A 26703-nucleotide genomic window follows, 5' to 3' on the forward strand; every position below is an offset into this window, starting at 1 on the left:
ACTTCCGGGGGTCGCGCCGCCCGGCTCTCCAGGCAGGGCTCGCTGCCCTCGTGTGTGCTCGGCGGCCGCCTCCCTCCGACCCGCCCGGCGGGACCCACCCGAACCGAGGCGCGGGGCCCGCCCCGGCCCGGCCATGAGCGCGGCCGCATGATGCGTCCCTGCCTCGGCCGCTGCAGTCGCCGCCGCCGCAGGCCGGGAGGAGCCGCAGCGCCGGGCGACCCCGCCCGGGCCTGGGGTGAGTGTGGCGGGCAGGGCCGGGCGGGGGCCGGGCAGGCTGCTCACTCCCGGGACTCCCGGCCGCTCCGGGTCCCCGGCCGCCCCTCCCTCGGCCCCCTGCGCCCTCTCCTCCACCCGCCGCGCACCTGCGACCTTCCCGAGCTCCTCGGGGGCACCTCTGTGCCCGTGCGTGACTTCCCTTCCAGGTGTCTCCCCGTCACTCCTCCGTTGATCTCTCGGGATCGGGCGCGAATTGCAGCCCTAGCTTTTTGCCTGACCTTGGGCAGGACACCCAGCTCTCGGAGCCGCGGTTCCCCCTCTGATAAACTAACAACGGGCTTGTTGTTAGGGCCGAGAGAGAGAGTGACTGTAAAACCCTACTGTGAGCTGTAAAGAGTGGTTTATAGGCATGTATTACGATGGGCTCCCCTGAACATCGCCCGTGGCTCCTCGGATACTCCTGCCTTCCTTTTAAAAAGTTTAACTGTTCTTGTATTCTTTGCCCCTCTTCGTGGTTCTCTTCCCTTCCCCCATCAGTGATCTTTGGCGGCCGGGGGTGGGGTGGGGGTTGCCGGGCAGGGCATCTCGGACAGTCTGGTCAGCCTTCAGGGCAACGTCTGCATGTCTTCTCGCTGCAGCCAAGGTCCATCTCTCTTGGGGAGTCATTGCTGCCGGAACTAAGTCCCTTTGCTGTGATGGACAAACTTTATTAGCTTATAAATAACCCGTTTATGATGGTAGTTACGTGGGAGCGGAAGAGCTGTCGGGGCAGCTGCCTTGTGGCTTCTTCTACTGACCATTTGCGCAGTGAGTCCGCTTGGTGTATGTACCTTCCGCACATGTATTTGTCTGTTGTACTCTTCCTGTCTGGGATGGTCGAGAAATCTGGGTTAGTAACTATTTCTTCCTAAACTCTTCACCTCACAGATGACAAGTTTAATCTTTTTGACCTTGTTTTACAATTTGTACTTACCCAAAGCCACCTTTAAAAAAGTTACCCTGTTGAACTTGGTTAATGTGAAAGGATCTTGGGATATTTGAAAAAAGGGGGGGGGGGATGGGACAGAAGTGTTTAGTTGCATTTCTTGAACATTCTGGAAGATAGAAGGGTTTGAGTTACTGAAGTTGTTTGGGTTGTATATTTTGGGGGGTTAGGCTGGTGGGTTCGCCTTCACTTTTGAGTTGAGAAAGGGAGGAGAACAAGGCCATCTGAAAGATGGTTTCCTGAAGAATTCATTAAACCGCCATGGGAACTTTTTATGCAACTGTCTCAGCTCAAAGCAAAGGGGGTAAAGTGTGTGCAGAAGCATTCTGCTTCGAATGGCTCGGAGCCTGCCTCCGATGACAGTGTGCAGGTTGGACGCTTACAGCTGTGCTGATCAGTCCGTCATAAAAGCAGGTACCTTCCAGAAAGGACAAGCATTAGTATGAACGGAATGGGCCACACGGTATCAGCGTGGTCAGTTAACGGCCCTCTCAGTGAGACAGAAAATACTAAAACGAACTTAGTCTTGATTCAGTCAGGAGTATGGACTGACTTCCACATACATACTGAAACTGTCACCTGCAGGCTTGGGACTTCTTAGTGGTATAACTAATATAGTTTTTGGTCGTTTGAGAAATGGGACTAAAAATAAGTTTACATGTGAACTTAATGTTTGGGATGAAGTGGGAAGTGGTTTTCCTGATTTGGGAGCTGCCCTCCTCCACTCCATGTCGGGCAGCTCTACAGGACAATTTTCCTAAAGCAGCTTTTTGGAATTCTGTTTCTTAAAAATAATGTCTCAATTATAAAAATAATACAGATTATTTTGTTAAAAAAAAAAAAGTCCAACACTAGAGAGGAGCATGAAGTCTAAATACTCATTGAATTTGAATTTCCTTTTGGCCCCAAAGCCAGTGTCCGGGGTCCGTATTGACCCCTCGCTTTGTGACGGCTGTAGCATCTGAGAAGTGCTCAGGCCGACTGTGAGAGGCAACTGCAGAGTTTAGAGGGAGACAGTCGTGCAAGACTACCCTCACTTCTGACATCAGTGGCAAGTTTCGGGGTTCTCAAAACCACTCTCAGGTTGGACGATCATTTAGAAGGACTCACAGAACTTACTGAAAGCCGTTATGCTCACGGTTGTGGTTTATTACAGGTAAAGGATAAAGATTAAAATCAGCCAAGGGGAGAGGCTTCTAGCACTGAGTCTGAGGAGGGGGCAGGGCTGAAGCTTCTGTCGTCCTCCCTCTGTGGATTCCGATGTGTTACATTCCTAGCATCGATAGGAGACAGTGTGCACGGGGTACTGCCAACCCGGGAAACTCATGTGCACCTCGGTGTTCACAGAGTCTTTATGGGGGTATTTCTTTATGGGGGTATATCTATTTTGTAAGTGTAACGGATTCATTAATTGACCATGCAGATACTGTGTGACCCAAAGGCTCCCTGAGTCACAGTGGGGGTCTTTCTGGTGTGGCCAGCTCCCACCCCAAGTCGGATTGTCAGCCAAGACCAAAGGCCAAACCTCCTTTTGGGCAAGGTTATATTTTTTGATGGCATGGCATCCTTCCTTCGTTCAAGGTCCCTTTCTACTTAAAAACACACCCTTTTGTTTTACCACTGACAGATGACTACCTTCTAGAACACGGAGGAAACAGAGGTTACTGGAAGAGTTCTCTCAACCTTGAGTCTTTTCTACCTAAAAATCTCTCAGTGCCCATCAGTCTTTTTCTTTCCTCTGCCTCTGAGGATGAGAGAGTCCCATCTTCCTGTGAACTCTGTGTCTGTTCTTTGCCCTGCCTGTCACGGGACAGGCTTTTAGGCATTTCCTCTCACTTTTGCCTCTTTGATTTCTTCCCACTCCCTGACTTCTTCGCCTCTCTCTGCAAACACGTTCTTGTCTTGCTGTTTGTGGCTCTGCTTACCTCTGAGTTTTACTCCATGCCGGTGGAGCCTTCTTAGAACCCTGTCATCTCATAAAACCCAGACTCCGTGTGGGCCCAAGATGGTGCCTTCCCTTGGTACAGCATCTTACAGTTTTGAAAACACTTAAGTCATCCCGGGATGCCGTGTACGTTGCGGGGGCTTGGGAGGTGCTCGATGAACGACTCAGCTGGCTGGGCAGAGAGTGAGCGTCCTCTCGTGGAGGAGAGAGCAGGAGCAGAAGCACGGAGGGGGTGAAAGGGCGTGGAGAGGGGACCAGCATGAGCGCCCTGTGGAAGAAAGTGCGAGCACTGAGCCCGAAAAGGTAGGGGAGCCGGATTCACTGGAACCCTGAGTGCCACGGGCAGGGCTAACAGGTTTTGGACCACATTGCCTCTGTGACCCGCACTGTGTTTTTGGCCGTAACTCCTGTGGCTACCCAGAGGGTGGTGGTTGGACCCGGCGACCTTGAGATTAGGATTCTGCCGAGACACCCGCCAGAGGTGAGGGTGCCTAAACTTGGTTGTGGGAAAGGTCAGAAGGGAGGGGGCAGAGCCCTAAGCCTGGAGTGTCCTCACGCAGGTAGGAAGGGGTGAGGGGCTGTGTGTCTAGAGGGTAAGAGGAACTAAATGAATACTGGTTGCATGAGGGGTGTTCTCAGGATGTGGGAGGAAAGGCCAGCTCCCTGTGTTGCTGGTGCTTTGGAAAGGGTGCGGTCCTAGGCTCCGCGTTCCGGGAGGGGTGCTCTTCCCTCGGGGCACCCTGTAAGCGAGGAACAGTCGGGATGGAGAAGCTTCCGGTGTCTCTCGAGACAGGCTTCTACAGTATCATTTCTTTGTTGAAATGTTTTGGATTCTCAGAGTCCCACAGTCCCTAATTCACTTTATTCATTACAGAAAGCATTTTCTAAAACCAGCTACTCTGCGAGGCAGTGTATTTTAATGGAAGAACGTGGGCTTTGGCGTCAGGACAGTCCTGCGTCCACCCTTTCCTGGCTGTGAGCTCGGGCAAGTTACTGCCACCTTAAGGCTTCACGGGCTTGTGTCTCAAATGAGCCAATACTAGCGCCTTACTTTTAGGGTAGCAGCGGGTTCTGGTGCACTGATGCGTGTGAAGCCCCGCGCCAGGAGACGGGTAGTCAGAGGTGGCCTTTCCTTTCCCTTTCCAGTCTCTGGACTGTCACTGATTTGCCGCTGACAGCTAGCTCCTGAGTGCTGTGGCACAGGTCCGTAGCGCTTCGGGTTCGGTGGAGTCTCATGTTAAAAAAGTTCATTTCATTTTGAACAAGGAAACCCTATTTAGGAACATCTGAAAAGAGGCTGGGATTCACGAGCCTGATTGAGGTTCCGCTAGTCCCTGGGACAGGACTCCTAGAGTTTGAAACTCTGGTGTTCTTTCTATTTCTGGATTTAGAATTCCTCGGGGTTCATTGACCTTCTTGGAATTTTGAAAAGAGCTGCTCCATTTGACTTTGAGAATCCGGCTGTGGCTGCAGTTCAGGGGTAACAGTGAGACCTCTGGCGTGTGGGTGAGCATGCCCGTGAGACAGCCTCATCAAGCCTGCACGCTCGGGTGATGCCCCAGAAAGGGAGGCTCCCCCGGGAAACCCCTACAAGTGGGTTTCTCTCTTCCCCGTCTCCCTCTCTCTCGTTAACCTTCCACATTTCTCCCTGACTGCTTATCCCCAAGGCTCCCAGACTCCTGACCTCACCCCCCGGGCCAGATCTCACTTGATCGCCTCCCTGTTCTGTTCCTGTGGGCTTCCTCTGGCGCGCTCCCCGGTTCTCACTTGTTCATTCCGCAGATGGGTGCGGAATGTGGAGCGTCCTGGGTGTGGGCCGGGACACAGCCGGGAGCGTGGTGTGATGGCGCCAGACGGCCAGCCAGGCGGGGAGGGTAAGAAGTGAGGTCAGCATGCCTTGGGGTGGGGGGGCTTTACACCACAGGGAGGCCTTTGCACTTTATTCGAACTGCAGAGGCACTCACTGGGTGGTTTTAAGAAATGGAGGAACGCAATCTGATTTCTATCTGTGGGTACTTACTCGGGGCTGAGTGGGGGTGGATTGTGGGGCGAGGGCAGCAGGGAGAGCAGAAAAGGAGCACGTGTAGGAGGCGCCCTGTGGACTGCCCAGGGCCAGGCTCCTGGGCCTTGGTTTGGCTGGGTGGGAGGGGGAGGGGGCCCCACTGGGGTTGGTTTTGGAGATCGTGCCCTCAGGACTTGCTTAAGGGTTTGGTGCTGGGTCGGGGCGGGGGGGGGGGGGGGTCTGGGAAAGCCCAGTGAAAGGTGACTCCTGTGTTTTGACCTTCACAACTAGTTGGAGGTGCCTCTATGCAGCCACAAAGGTCGTAAGGGCCGGTGGGTGGGGTGGTGGTTGTTGAGCAGCGGTGGGATTTACCTGCGGTGCCTGCTTGGTTTGGGAGCTTCCTAGACAGATGTGTCTTCAGCAGTGACAGTGGGCCTGAGAGTCTAGAAGGTCGTTTAGAGAGAGCCTGTAGATAAAGGCAAGACCCAGGGTTGAGCCGGGCACTGCCAACACTGAGGTGTCCACAAAGACGAGGACCCAGTAAGAGACGGAATTGTGGCCGGTGGGAAAGGAAGACCCAGCGCTGCCCCGCCCCCCATTCATGAGATTGACTCCGTTCCCAGTCCTGTCGGCCCCCCCACAACGTGGGCACATTCCTCCATTTGCCATCCTTCCATATTTTAGTGCGGAAGGCCTTTCTAGAAACCTTAAATAAGTTTACCGTTCACAGTATGGGTAATGTGCCAGCATGCGATTGAGGCTTAGCTTTAGTTAGCTGGATATCCTGTTGCTTTTTTCCCTTAAAGGTTAATATTCTGTTCTTTAGATACAATAATTTGAGGAGACAGTGGTTTCATACGGCATACGCTGTTGGTAGGTTTGAAAGCACGAGCTAAATCTTTCATGATTGCAAATGGACGGAAAGAACATTTGAGAATGTAATTGCCATAAATACACTGTAGCGGATTATCTGAACACTCCATTGTGGCTGCAGGTTCAGCGAGGACCGTGTGCGGTCTTTCCCACTCCGTCCCGGCTCGCTTAGCAGCCAGGCGGCGGGGGCGCCCCGGATAGGCCGCCAGACCTTCCCCTTCACTCGCTTCCACTCCCCTCCCAGGTCGCGACCTGCCAGCTATTACTGTTACCCTGAGCGGTGCCTCCGCTGAGTTCTTGGCACTGCCCTGCTGACCCAGCCTCGGTCCCACCTAGCTGCCCCGTCACTTCCTCCCCACCGGGTTCTTGGTCTCCCCAGGACCTCCAGTTCCCCGGACTTCTCGGTCACCCGGCTTGTCAGGCCTCTCCCCTTCGCCCTGCACTCCGGGGCCTGGTGAATCATTTCAGCTCAGGTCTTGCCTTGGATGCCCTGGTTTTCTCTCCTGTAATCTTGGCCACTCTCCAGCCCGTTAAGCCTGTGGGTGCCGAACGGGGCTTCTGGAGGGCGGCGCGAGCCCCTCCAGTCACGTCGTCAGAAACTGGGGGGTCTGCCGCGCTGCCTGGGCCCACGCTTCCTTGGTTGTCCTCCCCGCAGCATCCCTTCTCCAGTCTCAGTTGCCTCCTGCGCTTGGAATGCCCCCAGCCCGCTCCTGACTCCGTGCCCAGGAGACGGTGGGATGGCGTGTGAACGGCTTTAGCTGCCGTCCGTCTGCACGGCTCTCCGTAGACAAGCCCCCGCCCGCCCCGCTGTTGCTCCCTCCGGCTCAGGAAGACGGGTCATCCCCCGAGTCGGGAAACTTGGACACTCATTCTTTTCAAAAATAGAAAACCAGAGCGCCTAGACTGTCTTTGTAGTTGCAAGAAGGGTTCCAGTAAGTGCAGGACGAGAAAGCAAACAAGGAGCAAGTGTGGCGGGGCCTCTCCGCCGACGTTCTCTTAGACCCCAGCTTAACTGGCTTCACCGCACGCATCTTCTTCGTTCTGTTTCCGTTAAGTCCCTTCTGGGGCTGTCCTCGGCTTTTAAAAGCTAGCCATGGTCAAGGCAGGATGCCCTGTGGTGGGATTTGTGTGGAGCCCCAGGGACTCACAGGGGTCGGGGGTTGGCAGGGACTTAACCCCTCGGGTCCAAGGCGGCCCGTGTGCAAATGTGAAGATGAAGCCCGGGTGACCCTTGAACAACATGGGTGTGACTGCGCAGGCTACTCACCTGTGAGCTTTTTTCCCCGATAAATACAATACACTACTGTACATGTATTTTCTCTTCGGATTTTCTTTTTTTGTTGGTTTGTTTTAAGATTTTATTTATTTATTTGACAGAGAGAGAGAGGGAACAAGCAGCGGAACGGCAGGGGGAGAGAGAGAAGCAGGCTTCCCTTCGAGCAGGGAGCCCGGTGCGGGCTTCGATCCCAAGACCCGGGATCATGACCTGAGCTGAAAGCAGACATGTAACCAACTGAGCCACTCAGGCGCCCCTTGGGATTTTCTTAACACTTCTGTGTCTTTACTTTGTCATAAGAATACATAAAAAATTGGGACACCTGGGTGGCTCATCGGGTTAAGCCTCTGCCTTCGGCTCAGGTCATGGTCTCAGGGTCTTGGGATCAAGCCCCACATCCAGCTCTCTGCTCAGCGGGGAGCCTGCTTCCCCACCCCCCTTGCCTGCCTCTCTGCCTACTTGTGATCTCTCTGTCAAATAAATAAATAAAATTAAAAAAAAAAAAGAATACATACAAAAATTGTGGTGTTTGTTACTATAAGACTTCGGGTCAACAGTAGACTATTATGAGTTAAATTGGGGGAAGTCAGAAGTTGTAAGTGGATTTTCGACTGTTTGGGGCAGGGACGAAGACACAGCCCCCGTATTATTCCAGAGTCACGATCACTGTCTTAGCGGGACATGAGGTAATACACGAGAGCGAAAGCTCACGAAGGAGTCCCTCGACTTTCCCTTCTAGCTGTATATGTCCGGGACTTATCTGCATCTTTAAAAAGGTGTTTCTTTAATTTCCTCACCACCCAGTCTCCCAAGCTCACGGCACATGACAGAACCTGGTGGGGACAGGTCCCTGCTGAGCCTCTCCCAGCGCCTGCTTTGAGGGCACGGACTGCTCCAGCCTTTGTGCTCTTAGGTCCCCCGACTCCCTTGCTGGCTCATTGGACCCTTGTCAGAGCTCCAGCCCCACACTGCTGGGGCCCCTTGGGTGGTCGCGTCTGTCCCCACTTGGTCTCTCTAGGATGGAGTAGCAGGAGGGCAGGTGATAATCTAGTGTTCCAGAAGCTCCTTAAATTCTGTGAGCCCCAGTCTCAGGGGGGCTCTTCCTGACCTGCGGCTCCCTTGTTCCAGGAGACACCAGCGGGGCAGAAATGCCTCCGAAGCCCTTTCACTTCCCCGCGCTGCGCCCCAGCCATAGCTCGCCGTGGGCGCCCGCTGGACTTTTGCTTCCCGTAACAGCTCTCAGTGCCCTGCAGGCCCTGCTCCCCTCTTGGCCTCCGCGGGTGCCTTCTCTGTTCTAGGTGGTGCCAGCGGCCTGCTGGTTGGCCAGCTTCCTCCTTCCGTCCTTGGTGTCACCAATTATTTTTCAAAACATCTGTGTATTTGCCAAAGATCTGCTGCCTCCCATGCTAGAACAAGTCCAGACTTCCAGACTGCTCAGCTGGGCATTCTGAGTACTTCGTGAGCGGCCCTGGTCTGGCCTTCCCCTTCTGTCCTTCCCTCCCTCCTTCACCTTGAGCCTGCAGCCCTCGAGCTCGCTGTGTTCCTGCTCCCACCTGGGCCTCCTCGCACTGTTCTCACCTCCTGTCTGTACCTCTGTTGTCAGGGCCCACCATGCTGGCGGCTTCATTCACACCTTCTCTGGCTCCTCCAGATAGAATTAGCTGCTGTCATCTCTCTCCCTCATCACACTTTTGCTCCTAATTTAGGGATAACACTTAGCACATTGTTTACCGGCCTGATTCCCACCTCTGCTGGTCTGTGAACTCCTGGCGGGCTACAGCTCCCATCTGGGGCTGCGCATCCTGGGGCCGGGTACAGAGAACACCGTGCTTGGCGCTCCCCCTCTCCGTTTCTGAATTAAGCAGCTCTCTCATGGCTTGCGTTGGCTTCATGTGCTGCTGCTGTGCCTGAAGCAGAGCTGCTGATTCCTGCTTTTTATAGGTCATCCGTGGGTGTATGGATAGTAAAGCCGTAATGAGTTTAAACAGCACCTTAACATAAACACGAATATCGGACTCTAGGGTAGACATTCTTTTTATTGCAATAGTGAAAGTATCTTGATTCCTTTTTTTTTTTTAAGGTTTTATTTTTAAGTCATCTCTACACTTAGCCTGGGGCTTGAACTCATATCCCTGAGACCATGAGTTGCACGCTCTACCGAATGAGCCCGCCAGGCGCTCGTCTTCATTTTCTTTGTAGTTACTGGCCACCAAAGAATATGGACATCTTTTCGTGTGTTTTCAGTTTGTATTTGAGAATACGTTGTCTGTTCACAGCCAAGGAAAAGGTGAGGGAGGAGGCTGAGAACCTCGCCCGAAGACTCAGACGGAAGCCGGTCAGAGACCGGGGCCTGCGCGAAGTTTCTGGAGGAAGCGTCTGGCTGCAGCCTGGCGTCCAGTTCACCTTTCCCACCCCGCACCTGTACCCATGCTGCTGATTTTTCTCCTGTGCATTTTTTTTTAATCGTACAATGAAATGTACAATCGTAAGTGGACTGTTGATTTTTTTTTTTAATAGCTCATTGACTTTTGTGTTGAGAGACGCACATGCCGGTGGCACCAGTGAGGTCAGGATATAGGGCATTTCCATCACCCCAGAAAGTTACCCTGGGCTCTTCTCAGTCATCCCCCTGTGTTCAAACCCCTGTTCAGATTTCCTTCAGAATAAATTACTGCTGCCTGGTTGCAGGTGCCGTGTGGGTGACCTGACATCTTTGAGATTCATCCGTGTGGTCGCGGATCTCAGTAATTTCCTTCCTCTGTGCCGCTGAGCAGTGTGCCCTGGTATGACTACGCCATAGTTTCTTGGTGCCTCTCTTGGTGGTGGATGTTCAGGTTGTTTGTGGTTTGGGGAGTATTACAGATAAAGGTGCGGACAGTTGTGTGTGCGTTTTGTGTTCACATTCACTTCTCCTGGGTAAGTACCTCCAGGGGGAGTTGTTGACTCGCAGGGTGGATGTTGAACTTGGAGAAAGCACCAGGCCGCTTTTCGAAGTGGTTGCTGTGTTGGTTACTTTTTAAAATGCATAAAAGTAATTGGGGATTTGGTCTCATTGTAGAGATTCTTCTGGAAACCTCATGTCTGGGATGAGGAGTCTTGTGTCTTGCAAAGCCAGTTTTATTTTAAAACATTGTCAACATGAGCTTATTTGCAATCAGTTCAGAATACCATTAGGTATTTAAAGTTGTTGGCTGTTGCATACATAGCCCGTGAACATAGTTACTCTGCGTAAGTACCGTAATTGAAAAGTTGCCTGCATTAGTGTCAGCAGCGTGGGGTCACGGCCACCCGTGTTCCTCAGACATCCAGAAGGGGCTCCGAGCCGGAAGGGGTCCGAGCCGGCAGGCGCTCGGGAACGCTGGCCGGTGGGAGGCGGTGGAAGGGCAGGCAGGCGGGCAGGGGGCTGTCGGTAAGCGCTGGGGGAGAAGCAGCTCCCGAGGAGCCCGGCAGTGGCGGCTGGGCAGAAGGGATGACAGAGAGCGGCCTCCGCTCTGCCCTGGGGAGTCTGGCTAGTGGCCGAGACTAGGGGGTTCCCTGCCACCTGCTGACCCCCCGGCCCCTCTTGCTTCCCCTTCTTCCAGGCCAGCTTCCTGCTGTCTTACGGGTCTTGGTTTCAAAAGATAGACCCTGATGGAGCGTTGGCTTAAGTAGAAAAATCATCTCTTGGAAGGAAATGGGGTGAGGACGGAGCGGACAGCCAGGAGGGAAGCGAGACCGCGGCAGGGAGGCCTCCTGCCGCTGGGACACCAGGCCAGCTAGATGGATTTTATGCTGTCGCCTGAGGTCTCTGTCTTCGTCACTTAATTCTCCTTTTGGGAGAGTTCCTCATCCCTCATCCAGTCCTGTTTTTTGTTTGTTTATTTGTTTTTAAATTTAATTCTGTCATTTTTATTTTTCAGTAACTGGGAAGTCAGAATGTTCCTTTTTGTTTCACAGATACAGTGTTTTCATTTTTAAGGTTTCTCCCTACATTTTGCCTCTTCGGAATTCCTTTTCCCCTCTTTTTGGGCTCTGTCTCTCATGAGACCTAATTCGGGCTCTCTTCAAAACCTCTGACCTGTAGGTCAGTCGAAGCATTCTGCTGTCCACCTAGAACACACACAGGGACGCTCGTCAGTTATATGACATTAAGATTGGAAATAAATGGACAGCTTAAAAAACCTCATGAAAAGGTTTGTGCTGGAAATAAAGACAAGTTTTGTTGGGGGCTCCCCCCTCCCCCATCTTGGTATCTTTAGGCCTTTCCTCTCAGGCCATAGGCGTGCCTCTGGAGATGCCACGTCGGGTCACCGGCCTGCCGGTGATCCAGGAGCCAGGGGGGAGATGCCAGCCGGGACTTTCTTCCTCCAGGAGATGGGCACGGTCGGGGCCCGCCTGCCTCCTGTGCTTCGCTCCCTCCTGCAGCGGGTCTCACCTCTTGGTCTCACTCTCTCCCATTTTCTCTGGAAGTCTCTTGCTGTGGCTGCTAAAACACTTGTTGACTTTTGAAATACAGGCTGATCTGGTTTGGTTTGGAGGATCCCTGGGGATCTCTCTCAGGAGATTTTGGCTTCTAGATTTTTATTTGATGCCGGGGCTCAGGTAGCAGGAGGGGGAAACGGGCAGATATAAAGTAAATGACTTTGTTTTCAGGACTGTCCCATCATTTCGTAGTTTACTAGTAATGAAAACACAGAGGAGTAATGATTTCGTGGTTACTTTACGTGTAAAATGTTACACTGGTTCTGCAGCTCTCCAAATTAATCCTGTCCTACGAAGCGTCACACGCTTTGGTCATTGAATCAGCCACTTTTTTAATGAGAGTTTGTTGTCTTCCAGATCCTGTCACATGCGACACTATGCACCTTAAGATCCTGAAGAAAAGGCACAAGATGTTCAAGTAATGTTTCGAGATCGTCTGTGAGGTAAGCGAGTGACTATGCGGGTGTCTCGTCCCGGTGTCCTTTCCGCCACGGACACCGACTGCGTTCGTTGAAAGGGCAGCACGGGCGGTACAGAAGGCCCGTCTGTCTACCCGCCGGCCGCCGGCTGCGGTCTGCTCGCCACTGCACGGGGGGGATTCTGGGAAGTGACTGTGTAAGTTACCAGCAGGTGTTAACAGGGCGAGGCACGTGCCGAGTGACGTTAGTGGAAAATGTTGCTTGCATGGTCATCCCGTCGAGTTGTGACGATCTCCGGTGGCGCTTGCCGTGTTCTGGGAAACGGGGCTTTCTCTGACATGAGCATCAACTAAGCTTAGGTTTGGGAGTGTGGACAGAATCCCATTAAATCGGCCACTAAGGTCAAAAAAATGCTGACATGCCCTCTGATGGCCCATGATGCTTTCTGGTGTCTCTCAGAAACGGTCTTCGGGAGATCGAGGGATCTCGAGTGCCACGAGTGTGGCACTGAGTGTGGAAGGAGACTGCTCCGACCCCAGCGATGGGCTCACTTAGTGTCACATCGCGCACAGCCAAGCCGCTGCTGTCCTGTTTCCAGAAGACGCAGGTGGTTCCGTGTAAAGGAGCTGCTGCCTCCTTTCTCCCTGCCCTTCCTCCTGCATCCATGAAGGAGAAGCGCCGTGATGCAGCAGAATGCCCGTGCTGTGGGCTATGGAGAACGGACTCCACCGTACCCCGCTGCGTCCAGTGACTGCTCTCTGGTGTCGGGATTTTTCTGTTGCCTTCTGGTGGGCTGTGCAGATGCGGTTTTGTAACATCTGCACGCAGACTTAATGCATCCACATTCTCATAAGCTTGTCCGGGAAGCTCCCACCACACCCGGTGCTGACATCTTTGTGGCTTCTCTTCCTGTAGGAACAGACCTGCCATCTGTAGCCGAGTAGGGACATGCCACGACAGAGCTGTACCCTGCTCTCGGGAGGTGGGGGTGGGGCTCTCACCAGCATCTCTACCGGGAAGGTTCCGCCTCCACTGTGCGTGCCGCCAGAGGACTTGCGGGCTCGGGCTTTCTGGATGGAACTCAGACCGTACGGACACGCCGGGACAGGAAGCGAGCCTGTCGCTTCCCGTACTACCGCGCAGCAGGCGGGCGCCCACTTGTCACCGGCACTGTCCCGCTGGAGGAGGAGCCATAAAGCAAAATGATTTCTGGTCGGAGGAGTTTCTCTGCTTCAGTGCTTGGCGGTGTGTAGCTAGGACTCACTCGGACCCTCCATGGAAGTCCCTGGGAGCCTCCTGGGATCTGAGCGGGGACCAGGTTCTTGCTGGCGCTTCTGCCTGACAACAAACAGGCACTTGCTGGGGGCCGCACGGTGTGCACACTGTGAAAGGGAGCACGGGGAGAGGAGACCAGAGCCTCCATGTGAGTCCGTCAGGAAGGGGACATACGAGGGCTCTGTGTGCTGCAGGCAGCACTGACGCGCGGGGCCTGGGAGTCCCAGGAAGGAGGCAGCTTCTGCCCCCGTCTCGGCCCCTGATGGCGGGTGTGGGCAGAGCCAGGGTCGGCTGTCCTCTTCAGGTCGTCCTGTCTGCTGTCCAGAAACCCCCTTCAAAGCATGCTCTTGAGAGGAAGGAGAGCCCTTTGGGGTGGCTTGCTTGGGAGGGAGGAAGGTCCAGCCCCGGGGGGCGCAGAGGGTCCTGGTGCGTGCCCGGGAGGCGGCAGACGGGCTGGGATGGTGGCGGGCTTGGCAGGTGCCAGCCACGAGGTTGGCCCGCCGCAACCCATGCGCGATCACTGTATTTTAGTTTCTTCTGTTTTTCCTACAAAAAACCTGAAAGCTGTTTTCGTCAGACCCAGGAGCAGGGTTAATTTCCTGACAGTGGGAAACCGCTTCAGTGTTTGCACAGCGAGAGGGAGCTCTGCCGAGGTCGTGCCGCATGACCTCCCGCGGTTTCGCGCGGTCCTTGTCACCGTGGTGCCTGTCACAGCGGTGCCACGGTTGCAGGAGGAAAGGAGGCCGCACCCGGGCCAGAAGGATGGTGCGTGGAGGGCATGTGGCGGCCCGAGGGCATCTGCACCCGCTGCAGCCCCTGCTCCATGGCGGGCTCTGGCCGAGGAAGTACTCCGGCCCCTGGTGCTTCTCTCCCTCGTGTGAGCACCTCTGTTCACCTGGTGAACAGACCCCTGATGTTCGCCACGAGCGTCCCGCTGCCGCTCAGTCGCACGCTGGTGACAGAAGGGCGGGCATGAAGGTAGCCGTCAGCCAGTCCGGGGAAGGCTCGTGAGCTCCTGCTCCCCCGCTGCGCGCCTGGTTCCGGGACTGTGGGAAACGGGAACGGTGCGGGCAGGAGAGCTGAAGGAACGGATCGGCAAGGGAAGAAAGCTTGTAAGAGATGAAAGCAGAAAGGAAGGCCTTCCGGAAGGTGCAGAGCTGAGGGCGAGCGCACCGCCAGCCGCGGCCCCGGGCACGGTGCGGAAGGGCGGGCTGGAACTTGGAGCTGCCGGCAGGAGCTCGGAGCTGCTGGCAGAGGGTGGCTCCGGGGCCGGGGCTCCGCACCCACGGGCCAGCGTGGGCTCGGTGGCGAGGAGGGCGGCCGCGGTGCCACTCACTCCGTCTCCCCCTGGGCCGGGAGTCTGCATCTGGCCTGTCCTCCCGTCGTCGTGGCTCCCCTGTGGCTGGCTGCAGGGGACAGTGTGCGCGCATCTTGGCATCACCCACACGGTAGGGCCGATAGTGTCGCAGGCTGTCAGCTAGTCACGAAGGTGGAGGATTTTAAGGTTCAGATCTTGTTCAGTTGTCGTCTTTTCTGTCATGTGTATTTAGATGGTCCCTGTGAGACAGCCCAGAGCAGGGAACCCATCAGGTTTCAGGGGGCACGCGAGCAAGCGTGCTTGTGTCCCCCCGATCCTCACCGGCTCTCTGTCGCCCTGTAGGGTGTGCGGGGAAATCATGCCGTCATCAGGACACCGGCTCCGGGATGTCGAGCATCACCCTCTCCTGACTGAAAATGACAGTTACGACTCTTCGTCCTCCTCGTCCTCGGAGGCTGATGTGGCAGACAGGGTCTGGTTCATCCGCGACGGCTGCGGCATGATCTGTGCCGTCATGACGTGGCTCCTGGTCGTCTACGCGGACTTTGTGGTGACATTCGTCATGCTGCTGCCTTCCAAAGACTTCTGGTACTCTGTGGTCAACGGAGTCCTGTTTAATTGCCTAGCGGTGCTGGCCCTGTCGTCCCACCTGAGAACCATGCTCACTGACCCTGTGAGTACTCCCTGTCACCCTGCACTTCCCCTCATGTCTGGTCCTGTGGCCCCACAGACCCTATGGCCTCGGGCTTTTATTTCCTGGGTATAGGCTTGGTGTTTTTCATGTTTTCTTTTTTTAAGTTTGTTTATTTATTTAAAGTGATTCTTACACCCAGCACGGGGCTTGAACTCACGGCCCCAAGACCAAGAGTCGCTGCTCCACTGACTCAGCCAGCCAGGCGTCCCACATTTTTCGTGTCTTATTTTAAGATTTATTTGAGAGAGAGCAAGCGAGAGAGAGGGCCCGTGCACAAATGGGGGAGGGGCAGAGGGAGAGAGTCCCCAGCTGACTCCCCACTGAGCATGGAACCCGATGCGGGACTCTGATCACGACCCTGAGATCCTGACCTGAACCGAAACCAGGAGTCAGACACGCAACTGACGGAGCCACGCAGGCGCCCCACGTTTTTCATGTCTTAACTGGAGAGTAAACATCTCTCAGACACAAATGATGTCACAGTGCACAAATGGAAAATATCCCATTGGGCAGTTCGTACGGATGGACAGATGGTAACTAGAAGATTTATAAATTCCTCCCGGTTCAGATACTGTGTTCCTCTAAAGAAAAGACTCACGGCCAGAGATGTGGGTTCTGGATTTCACCACGTAACTAATCTCGAGTTCCCTGCAGCTCTACAGTTCTCTGATCGTTCTGTGTCACCTCGGTTCTGAGGCCAGGTGGGGCCTTTTGGGAGCAGTTTCCCTGAGAGTCAAGAGGGCCCAGACCTAACACTGTGAACTGCCCTTGGTCCCTGATGTCTTGGAGGCCACTAGATTCAGAACCTCTGTGTCGGGTTTCAGGCTCTTTCTCTGAGGTTTCAGACCTCCTCGGGGTAGGCAGAGCAGTGCGGACCCTGAACGCTCAGCCAGGAGTCACTCCCAGACGGCGGGTCCCAGGCTCGCCGCAGAGCCCAGAGGAGGTGCTGAGGGCCCCAGGGAGAGGTGCCCACCGTCAGCGGGGCCGTGTGGTGGGCGGTACCAGCCGGTGGTCCCCGTGGAGCGGTGTTAGAGAAAAACTGCTTCCCACGGCAGTAAAACCGCAGTTTCCAGCTGTTGGCACAGGGGCTCCTGATGGGTGAATTAGCATCTACCCGGTTCATGTCTGTTGGTAGCTTTCTCTGCAGAAAATACTGAGAAGTTAATATCTTGTTGGTACAGACTGTTTTATAAATCAGATTAGGAGTCTGTCAGGGTGAACCGATACCGATTGGCCCACCCTGTGTGGTTACGTGTGCATGTATCTGACTTGTGCTGAGTTCACACCCCAGGGGCTCTTCCCACACTGTTCACTCAGTCCCTTGCTGAGGGGGACTCTTGGGCAGAGGACAGTGTCATACACCTGGCCAGTGAGCAGCGGGGAGCAGCACCACGGGACAGACTCGGATGCAAGGTCTGCTGATGGCTCCGTAGACTCACTTCACAAAGATTGTGTCATCTCTGGCCACAGCCCCGTCTGATGTCCCCTCACAGACTTCTCCAGGGTCCTCTCCTCCCTTCCTTTCACGCAGCAAAGCCTCTCTCCAGGAGCAAAACCCTGCTCCTAATGCCCGCGGTGCTGCTCCTGTCCCGACCCCCCTGCTCCTGTGGGAGAAGGTCTCATGCTTCGCAGAGGGCCCCAGAGCCGGGCACGCCGCGTGGTGGGGAGCAGGCGTGTGTGCGACACTGCCCCTCTCCCTTGTAGGCACGCTGATTCCCCTTGCCGGGTCACTACAGAGAACGCTGGGCGAAGCGGCGGGAGGGAGGGAGATCCAAGCTCAAGGAGAAGCTTGGGGTCCTGGATATCAGCGTGGGAATTCAGATTGAATCCACACAGCACAAAACTTGGGCTTTTAAAATGCACGGTTAAGTGGGTGTTACGTATTCGGAGTTGTGCATCCACCACCACAGTCAGTTTTAGGACATTTTCATCACCCAGAGGAGAAGCCCTGCGCCCCTTAGCCGTCACCGTGCGGGCCCCTCTCCCCCCAGCCCTTGACACCTGCCAGCTCGCTTTGCGTCTGCGGACGGGCCTGTGCCGGACACGTCATCCGCACGGAACCCTGTCAGGTCGGGTCTGCCTGCCTGGACCGTCCGCCTCGTAGCCGTGTCAGAACCGTGTTGCTTTTTATTACACCACGTTTCGTTTCCCGGCGTGATCCGCTGAGGGATGCTGGGGCGCTCGCACCGTCCGGCTCTTACGGAGGACGCTGCCGTGCACGCTCCCGCGTGGGTGTTCTGGAGGCGCGTTCGTGTCCTCGGGGAGATGCGTAGCAGCGGAACTGCTCGGTCCCGGGCGGACTCTATGTTCAGCGCTGGGAGAACTTCCGGACTGTTCCCCGCACTGGAGAGCACGTGCCCCGCAGCGGCGTGAGGGCTGCAGCTCGTCCACAGCCTCAGGCCCTGGTCCGTCTCGCGGACGACTGCAGCTCTGCCGGGCGTGAAGCCGAGTCGCGCTGCGGTTTCGCTCTGCGTCTCCCTAGTGACCGAGGCTGCTGAGCGTCTCTCCGTGAGCGGGCCGGCCGTTTGCGTGTCGTCTTTGGAGAACTGTCCCTTCAAGTCCTTTGTCCCTCTGAAGTCACTGTTTCGTGTCTGGACGCTGCTGGAGGCTGCAGACACTGCTGGAGTCAACGTACATAAAACCAGGGACGTCCAGGGAAGCCTGAGGAGCCCAAGGACAAGGACATGCCTGGCTCCCGACAGGCCTTGGAACTGGGTCGTGGAAGCTGTTGTCAGGGCGGACCAGCGGGAGAGCGGGACAGGCGCCTCGTGCGTCTCTGTCCTTCGGGCGTCTGTCTCTTCTTGCCGTCTGGTGAGGAAGGGGAGCCCTGCAGACCAGAGCGGGTTGGAATCCTTAGGGGCCAGATCCCCACTGCTGACGGAGAGGGCGCGGCCCCGCGGAGTCATGCATCTGTCCTTTGTCCCTCAGCACGGGGAGTCTGCTGTCTTTGCGGGTCACAACTTTACCGTCCCGGGGTCCAGTCTCGGCTGCACTGGAACCGAGCTGCCGCATGAGGGCCGGGCACAGACCCGCTGGGACCTCACAGTTTACGAGGCAGCAGAACCAGTTAGTCTGTGCCGGCACTGGCTCCGGGTCACATCGTTCCTGAGAACAGGGCCTGGCTCTGAGGAACAGGAAGGAAGTGGCGTCCTTGAGGGGGGATGGGCTTCCCATCAGAAGGTGAGACTGTCACCAATCTTAACATTCAGGAACACGCCGAGGACTAAAAACTGAGAGAGACCAGCCACGACCCAGAGCCCGCTGTCCCAGACCCTGGTCTGTGTTCACGAATGTCCACCTTCTCAGCAGGTGTTGGCCGAGCGCCTGGCGGTGACCGAGCCCTTGTGGCGCCTGTGATCCTGTCTCAGGCACCCGACGGAGGGCGCCCCTCTGGCAGCCCACCCACTCGCGGAGGTGGTGGTCAGTCCACACCAGAAATCGAGACCCTTCAGCTGAACAGGGAACAAAGCAAGGCGTGAACAAGCTTCGCCTGTCGCCAAAGTCCCTGTCTTCCTGTTCACTTTCTGCAGGCCGTCTGCAGCCCCCAGAACTGGAGCGGGAGCCTTATGATTAGCCTGTCCCGGTCAGTCTCGAGTCAGCGATACCCTCCCTGCTCCCTCTCTTGCCCTCCCCAGAGCACCTGGAGGCAAATCACAGACACAGTAAAGCTTGATTTGTAAATCTCGGCATGGACATTGCGAGAGGGGGGACTCTTCTCCTGTGCAGTGGCTCCCGCGACGGCGGGGCGACCCCTCTGTGTGTGTCCCCTTGTGCCGGCGGCCTCGGGGTCTCGGTCCACCCACTCCTCGGCGGGAGCGGGCCTCCAGTAAGGCCTGCACTCGGATGCTGGGTGACGTGTGTCTTACGCCTCTCGGTCTCTGTGTCTCTTGGGATTTTTTAGTACAAGAAACACGGGCCTTCTGTCCCAGGGCTTTTGTCGCGCTCTGGAGTTTGCAGCTTACACCCCGTGCCCATTTTCACACGCGGCCTGTCCCCTGGGCGATCGTAAATGCGTCTGTAGGTCTCGGGGAAGCCCTGTTCTCACCTGGCCCTTGTGTAGGTCCTGGGGATCCAGAATGCGTGACAGGAGTCGGGGAGACTAGATGGGAGAGAGGGAAAAGAAAGAAGGACATTGCGAAGCGCCACCTCCCTGGACACAGGCCGCAGCTAGAAGCCGTGTCCCCGAGGGCAGGCATCTGGTTCCCCGCCCGGAGTGGCAGAGAGCTGTGTGCGGGTGGGCGCAGGGACTGGACACTGGAAGAAGCGGCAGTAGAGCCGAAAGCTGTTTGGGGTCTTGGGGTACCTGAAGGTGTGGCTGTGGCCTGGGGAGCCGAGGCGAGGCACACAGATGGGTCTCAGAGGAAGCACCCCTGACGGGGGATGGCCAAAGTAGGAGCGCGAGACTGAGGACCGCGTGTCCGGCCTTCAGCTTGTCGTCTGCTCTGTGAAGGCTCAGTGAGAGACCCGGAACCCGAGGGTTGGTCACCAGCTGCCGCGTGTCGGCTGGGTGGCCCGGAAGCCCTGAGCAGCTGTACTGCCTGCCCAGGGTTCTGAACAGCGGCCCAGAAGGTCTCCAGCAGGATCCCGAAGATGCCCAAAGCAGCGCGTGGTGGCCCCCAGCCAGCGGTGCCACCTGCCCTCGCCTCAGGAGACGGTGCTTGGAAAGACGGGCGCTTACTGGGCCGCGCTGCTTTACGCAGGCGTGTTGCAGCAGGTCACACTTTTACTGCAGAAGAAGGCATCAAAATTAAGGTGTGTGGAGTTTGAAAATCTGGTACATTTTCTATCACGGAAACATACAGCACTGAACTGTCACCCAGGAGTGTGCACGATGTCACGGGATTTACAGAATCATTATATCTTTAAGACTCCTGGATCAGTGGAGGAAACTTGATGAAGACTCCAAATTGTGGTATGTAGGTTACATCATAAACTATTTTGCCTGACGTTCTGGTTTAAGTTTTCAAAGCCAAAACATCTTAAACCCTTCACTTTTTAATCTTCTTTAAGAAGACAATTAGAGTGTTAGGAAACGCTAGGAGCAGAATAGCTTCCCCGTGTTAGGACGGTGAAGGGACCGGCGGCTGCGTGGAGGGAAACACACTGTGGTGGAGGGTGGACGGGAAGCCGCCCCTCCTGTCCTCAGCTGGCGGGACGCCTCCTGGAGGCCTTGCCTCTCTCGCTGGCTCAGGGGCTCTAGGTCTGGCTTGCTGGGGGCCTGGAGCCGGCAGTCCTCAGTCTCTTGGCCCAGCACACTCACTGCTGTGCCGTGTCAAGCGTGGATGCTGGGCCCCATCCCACCGGGGTTCAGATCTTTGGGCCTGGCACCGGCCTGGGCATCCGGGCTGGGAGGCGTCCCTCGCCGTCCCCACTGCTGCTCACACCCGCCCTGCATCTCCCCGGGCTCGGGCTCCCACCACAGCCCTGGGCTGCTCTTCCCGAAGCGCGTTTCTGCTCCAAGTGCAGGCTCTGTGGCACCAACCAATGGGAGATGAGACCTTGTCCCCGCCTGCCGCGCGCAGAACCTCCTGCACTCTAGTGGGTCCCCGTCCTCAGTGCACCCCGCATGGCTCCTGGGGTCCCGTCCTACAGACGTGTTGTTCACTGAGCATCTCCACTGCCCAAAGAACCAGGCCATCCCTGCCCGCTCCTGGCTGCCAGTGCGCTGCCTCGGCCAGCGTGTGGGACACCGGCAAATGCAGCGCTGCCACCTGGACACCGCTCCGCCCAGGGCCCTCCCCGCCCACAGCCGATCGTGTCAGGAGCTCAGGGCCACACTTCCCAGGTGTGTGTGTGAGTGCTCCTGATGAGGCCTCCATGCAGGTGCACTGCACAACTCTGCAAACACGAGATAAAGTCCCTCTCTTATCACGGTTCTGTTCAGCTCTGCCCTGCACAGCTGATAGGAAAGCTCTGTGGGGCGCTCTTATCGTGAAGCCCCGCCCGGAGAATGGGGTGACTCGGGAGTGGTGTCCACAGAACATTCCGCCCTTTGGGGACAATGAGCTGCCCTTGAGCTGGAATGACTCGACAAACCTCACCTCTGGTGTGTCCTGCATGAAGCGAGAAAGAACTCGGGTGACTTACCAGCTTAAGGATAGCATTTTGAGTTCGTTTTAATACACGTGCTACTTTTCTTGGAAAGTAAAACTCCCGATCGTGTCTGAGTTACACAGTCACTTCTCATTTTTGCCTTTTGGTTTTTAAGTAGGCTCCATGCCCAGTGGGAGCTGTGGTGGGGCTTGAACTCACAACCCCGGGATCAAGACCTGAGCTGAGATCAGGAGTTGTCCCCTCACCCGTGCAGCCACCCAAGCGCCCCTTGTTTTCATACTAGCGTGGCTGGAGTGGCAGCCCCGGCGCTGCAGATTGCGGAGCAGCTGTCAGAGCTGAACCGCAGCACGTGTTGGTTGCTGATCTTTCCTTCTCTCCCACCAACACATCCTCCCTAAACTGCAGGGGGCAGTACCCAAGGGAAACGCGACGAAAGAGTACATGGAGAGCTTGCAGCTGAAGCCGGGGGAAGTCATCTACAAGTGCCCCAAGTGCTGCTGCATCAAGCCCGAGCGCGCCCACCACTGCAGGTACGAGGCCCTCCCCGAGCAGCCTGGGCGCCCACCCGCGGCCCCTCCCCAGAGCAGGAGGCCCTTGGCCTCTCGCCAGCACCGAATTGTGTATTGCATGTGGGACCGGGGTTGTGTGTTCTCAGAGTGTGGCATACTGAAAACCGGATTTCTCCTTCTCAGTATTTGCAAAAGATGTATTCGGAAAATGGATCATCACTGCCCGTGGGTGAACAACTGTGTAGGAGAAAAGAACCAGAGGTTTTTTGTGCTTTTCACGGTGAGTAAAGCGCGGTCGCGCGGGGACTCACGGAGCGCTCCCTTCTTTAATCGGAGCCTGGCCCGGAGCAGGTGAATCTGTTCTTACGGCAGACCAGCTTCTCTAAGCTCCCCTCCAGCACGAGACGGTGATGCCGCGCTGTCCTTGGCCGCAGGCGCCTGCTGCCTGTATGACTCTCGTAGGGGATTTAGGTCAGAGATGTGGTTTCAGTCTCTCCAGCACCATGAGTCACAGTTGCTCACAGGGTTTGCCGAGGCGCGTTAGGACTCCCTTCCCTGCTGCGGATTCGGGGAGGTGGCACCTTGGTGTAGAGTGACCTCGGGCGGCAGCTGCTTACTGCCCTGATGGGGTCCCCCCCTCGTTCATTTACTGAGGAATGAAGCGGGAGGGTGGACAGCCGACGTGGCCTTTGCTGCTGGAAACCTGTGGCTGCTCCCCGGTTGCTGATCAGCTTCTCTCTTGTTCCAGATGTACATAGCTCTGTCCTCCGTCCACGCTCTCATCCTCTGTGGACTCCAGTTCGTTTCCTGTGTCCGAGGGCAGTGGACTGGTGAGTCACGTCCTGTGTCCCCTTCCCACAAGCGCGTGCCGTTGGGCAAAATGGGAAAAGCCAAGAGAATTGATGTGCCAGTTTGTTTCTAAATCCTTTCACTGACGAATATGGGTTTCAAGTCTGTTTCACGTGTGTATCGAAGCCACAGACACACAGTCCTTCCTTAGCCACATAATAGTTCTTGCGAAGCAGTTGTGCCGAGTCCTAGACGACCTGGAAATGAGTGTCGTTCTGCCAGAGCTCGTGTTTGTTTCCCGGCTGGCTAGCTGGGAATTCAGTGTGGTCCTTGCCTTCCTGGCCGGGACCGAGCTGCAGGAGGTGCGCTGAAGCGGGCAGTGATCACGCCTCCCTGGAGGGGACGGTTGGTCGGCCAGACGCACCCCCCGGGGGCCCGTGCGAGTGGCCACGCAGGGCGGGGACGCAGGGCTGTCCTCTCTCCTCGCTTCCCCTGAAGGTCAGTGCACAGGTTCAGCTCTCACAGAAGCCTCGGGTGAGATGAAGCGCTGCCCCGCAGCTGGCGGGGTGGGTTTGGGCCCGGAAGGGCTGACCACTTCCGCTCCGTGGTGCGCCGCGAAGGTGCCTGTCGACAGGCAAGCACGGCGGCGCCGGGGCCGGCTCCGGGGCTGGCTCCACGAGGATCCTTCCGTGAGCCGAGCGCCGCGCTCGCCTGCGCTCTGGGTGTTGGTGATGCGCCGGGGCGCACTCACGGCCCGCCCTCTCCGCCCGCAGAGTGCAGCGACTTCTCGCCCCCCGTGACTGTAATCCTGTTGGTCTTCCTGTGCCTTGAGAGTCTTCTGTTTTTCACTTTCACTGCAGTCATGTTCGGCACCCAGATCCACTCCATATGCAACGACGAAACGGTACGCTTCCTCTGCCGCCGCGCCTGCTTCACGTTACTTGGCTTGAGTACGTGGGAGGTCCCAGGGTCGGGGTCACCGGCAGGTGCGGGCATGCTAACTCGGGAGATTGCTAGGACCGCTCCTCTCTGTCTGTCCTTCCTGCCTTTATGCGAGGCGCAAACTCAAGGATCCGTTTGGTTAGAGTCAGCGGACCTGGGCAGGTAGAGCCAGGCCGGTTCCCGGGTTCTAGGAGACCCAGCCCCCCGGAGCAGCTCCGTGAGGTGCGTCAACAAATTGCCTTCCTGCCTTTGAACCGTACGTCTAGAGCAGGCACTTGATAAATACTTATAACAAATGAGAAAATGCCAGTGGCCTGACCCCGAGGACTGGCTCCTTCCTGCCACCGCCGTGGCTGCCCTGGCTGTGTGTGGGGCAGGGGGTTGGTGGGACCACCGGCCGGCCATGGGGCTGGCACAGCAAGGAGGGTCTGCTCTGCTGACCACTGGGGCCCACACGTTGCCAGAGCTGTCACGTGGAACCGGATTTCAGACTCTGGGTCTGGCTCCTCTGCGGACAGCACGGGGCCTGAGCTGCGCGTGGTGGGCGTTCTGGGGGGCCTGCCGCCCACCTGCGATCCTCTCTGCTTCCAGGAGATCGAGAGGCTGAAGAGCGAGAAGCCGACGTGGGAGCGGAGGCTGCGATGGGAGGGCATGCGGTCTGTCTTCGGGGGGCCCCCCTCACTCCTCTGGATGAACCCCTTTGTTGGCTTCCGGTTTGGGCGGCTGCAGACCAGACCCAGAAAAGGGGCCCCAGAGTTCTCGGTCTGAGGCCTCATCGTGCCGGGACTTGTCACCAGACTTAAGTTATTTATTTGGGGCCTGAAAGGGTATGAGCAGCTCACCTGTGACCATTAGGGCAGACGGAACCTACACAGACCGGTTGCTTGCAGCAAGCAGAGTTTTCTAGATTTATGGTAACAGACCAGATTTTCCAGACCAGTGACGGGGTGACGCTCTGGCCAGTTTTTGCCTGTAGGACTAACGAGAGGTACATGGCCACGTGAAGAAGCCAAATGTCGATCTTTTCACGGTTAGGGTTTTTAAGAACACTTGGCATTTTCTGAGAAGTCGCGTGGGCTGTTCCATGGTGATTAAAGTCCTGTGTACTAAGCTGCTTTTTTCAATCATGAAGAAAAAACAAAAGTCAATCCAGTGAGTAGATTTCTCCAGCTAACGGTTTCAGGGCGTTCCTGTTGACCCGGGGCTTCATCAGTACCCTCGCTCGAGCAAGGAGGAGCGCTTGCACGGAGACACGTTGTGATCTCAGTGAGCTCCGACACTCTGCACTGAGTACGCAGGAGATCCGGGCACCGAACCGCAACGGTGGCTTCAGGTTCGCTCGCACTGCCCTGGAAGTGCGTGCTTGGACCCTTTCGGCAAGTCTGTGTGTGTGTGTGTGTGTCTGTGCGTGTGCGTGCGTGCGCATGTGTGTGTCTGTCGTGTGCACGCGTGCGTGTGTGCTTCAGCACTGGCAGTGTTGTCTAGGGGACGTGACCGGTAATAGCCGCGTGCAGCCAACAAGCTGTGTTTTAGAAGCCGACGTTTCAGGGAAGAGGAGAGAGCTGCCACGGGACCCTCGTCCCGCGGGCATTACTATGAATGTATTGCATTTTGGAGAATATCTTGATCCAAAGAACAATCACTCGTGCGTGGTCCTTCGTTGCCCACCTGCTTTAACTTTATTTTGAAGATCTTGGGTGCGTGAGGGCCTTGGAGCTGCCGTGGTTTTGTTCCAGCCACGTCAGCAGAGTACGGATGGCACCTCAGTTAAGGGAACTGAATGCTCTCGCTGGCCTCACCCTTTGTGCCACCGGGTGTCGGTCTGGGTGCGGAGGAGGGCGGGCCTGGCCACAGGGACTCACAGAGAGAGCGAGCGGGGGCGCCTCTGGGCCTCGCTGAGAACGTGAGGGGACCCCAAGGCAGAGCCCCCGGACTCTGAGGCTCACTCACTTCCCAGAGTATTCAGGATGGCAACAGCTTTATTTTTTTGTATCATTTATGTTTGTTTCTCTCCCCACGTCACGAGCGATAAAACAGGCCCTTCAGTGCAGAGCTGAAAATGCTGTCAGAGAGCAAACAGCTCCCCTCCTTGGGGACTCGCCTTAAACTTGCCTGGTCTGCAGCTGTTCTGCGGGACCCTCGAGGACGCGCGCCGGGACGCGGTCCAGGGCGCTCCTGCGGCCCCGCCTGCACGCTGAGAAGAGTTGGTGTTTCCTTCTTGGCTCGGACGCCTTTCCGTTCATCTGTGAACTGTTCCGTTTCTGTTTGGAATTAATCCGTATCCTATCCTAATCAGGGCTTCTGCCACTGCTGATGCAGATCCACAGGGGGACCTACCTGAGACACAGCTGTCGCCAGGCGAGCAAAGCTGGGGACGTCTCGGCAACGGACCGAGTCTGCACACACGTGTGAGCCATGGGGGAGGGGCTGCGTCCCCGCCAGAGGGACGGGCCCGAGGGGGCCAGACACGACGCGCGTCCAGAGGTCGTGTTGCGTGTTCATTTGCACATCTGTTGTCTGGGGTGGACGTGTGTGTCCGGCTTCAGTGTGAGGCTTTTAACATGTATACCTGTTTATCAATAAAAACATGGTCGAAGTGGTTGAACCCGTGAGACTTGCAGGTGTGCAAATCCAGTGTCGACTTTCAGCTCTTTGGCGTCGCTTTTCTATGAAACAGAGTCACTGGTGATGGCCCCACACAGCTGGGCAAGTGGCGCAAGTCCACCGACCAGCAGCGCCAGCAGCCTGGCCACCGCCGTCACTGTCCCAGAGCCCCAAATGCCCCGGTGCTGTGACGAGTAGCGTGGCCGGCGGGCACTGCCCTCCCAGACTGTGCCCGGCCCACATTTACTGTCTGCTCCAAGTTGGTGCGTGTCATCCGACTTGACTTGGTTCGAAGCATTCCTGTCATTTCTTTAGTGCACTTTGAAATAAAAACAATTTTT

At 56.4% G+C, this 26703-nt stretch overlaps 1 protein-coding gene across 1 annotated transcript; it reads left to right on the forward strand.

Moving 5' to 3' along the window:
- Nucleotides 1–26703, forward strand: ZDHHC7 (zDHHC palmitoyltransferase 7). Its single transcript, XM_080827719.1, has 8 exons — nucleotides 1–235; nucleotides 12116–12201; nucleotides 15113–15443; nucleotides 21924–22048; nucleotides 22211–22307; nucleotides 22776–22857; nucleotides 23590–23720; nucleotides 24350–26703. Exons 3-8 carry the CDS (start codon nucleotides 15129–15131, stop codon nucleotides 24524–24526), a joined length of 927 nt encoding a protein of 308 aa, XP_080683845.1. The 5' UTR covers nucleotides 1–235; nucleotides 12116–12201; nucleotides 15113–15128; the 3' UTR covers nucleotides 24527–26703.

The sequence above is a fragment of the Martes martes genome (assembly GCF_963455335.1).
Source record: "Martes martes genome assembly, chromosome: 17".
NCBI classification, from domain to species: Eukaryota; Metazoa; Chordata; class Mammalia; order Carnivora; family Mustelidae; genus Martes; species Martes martes.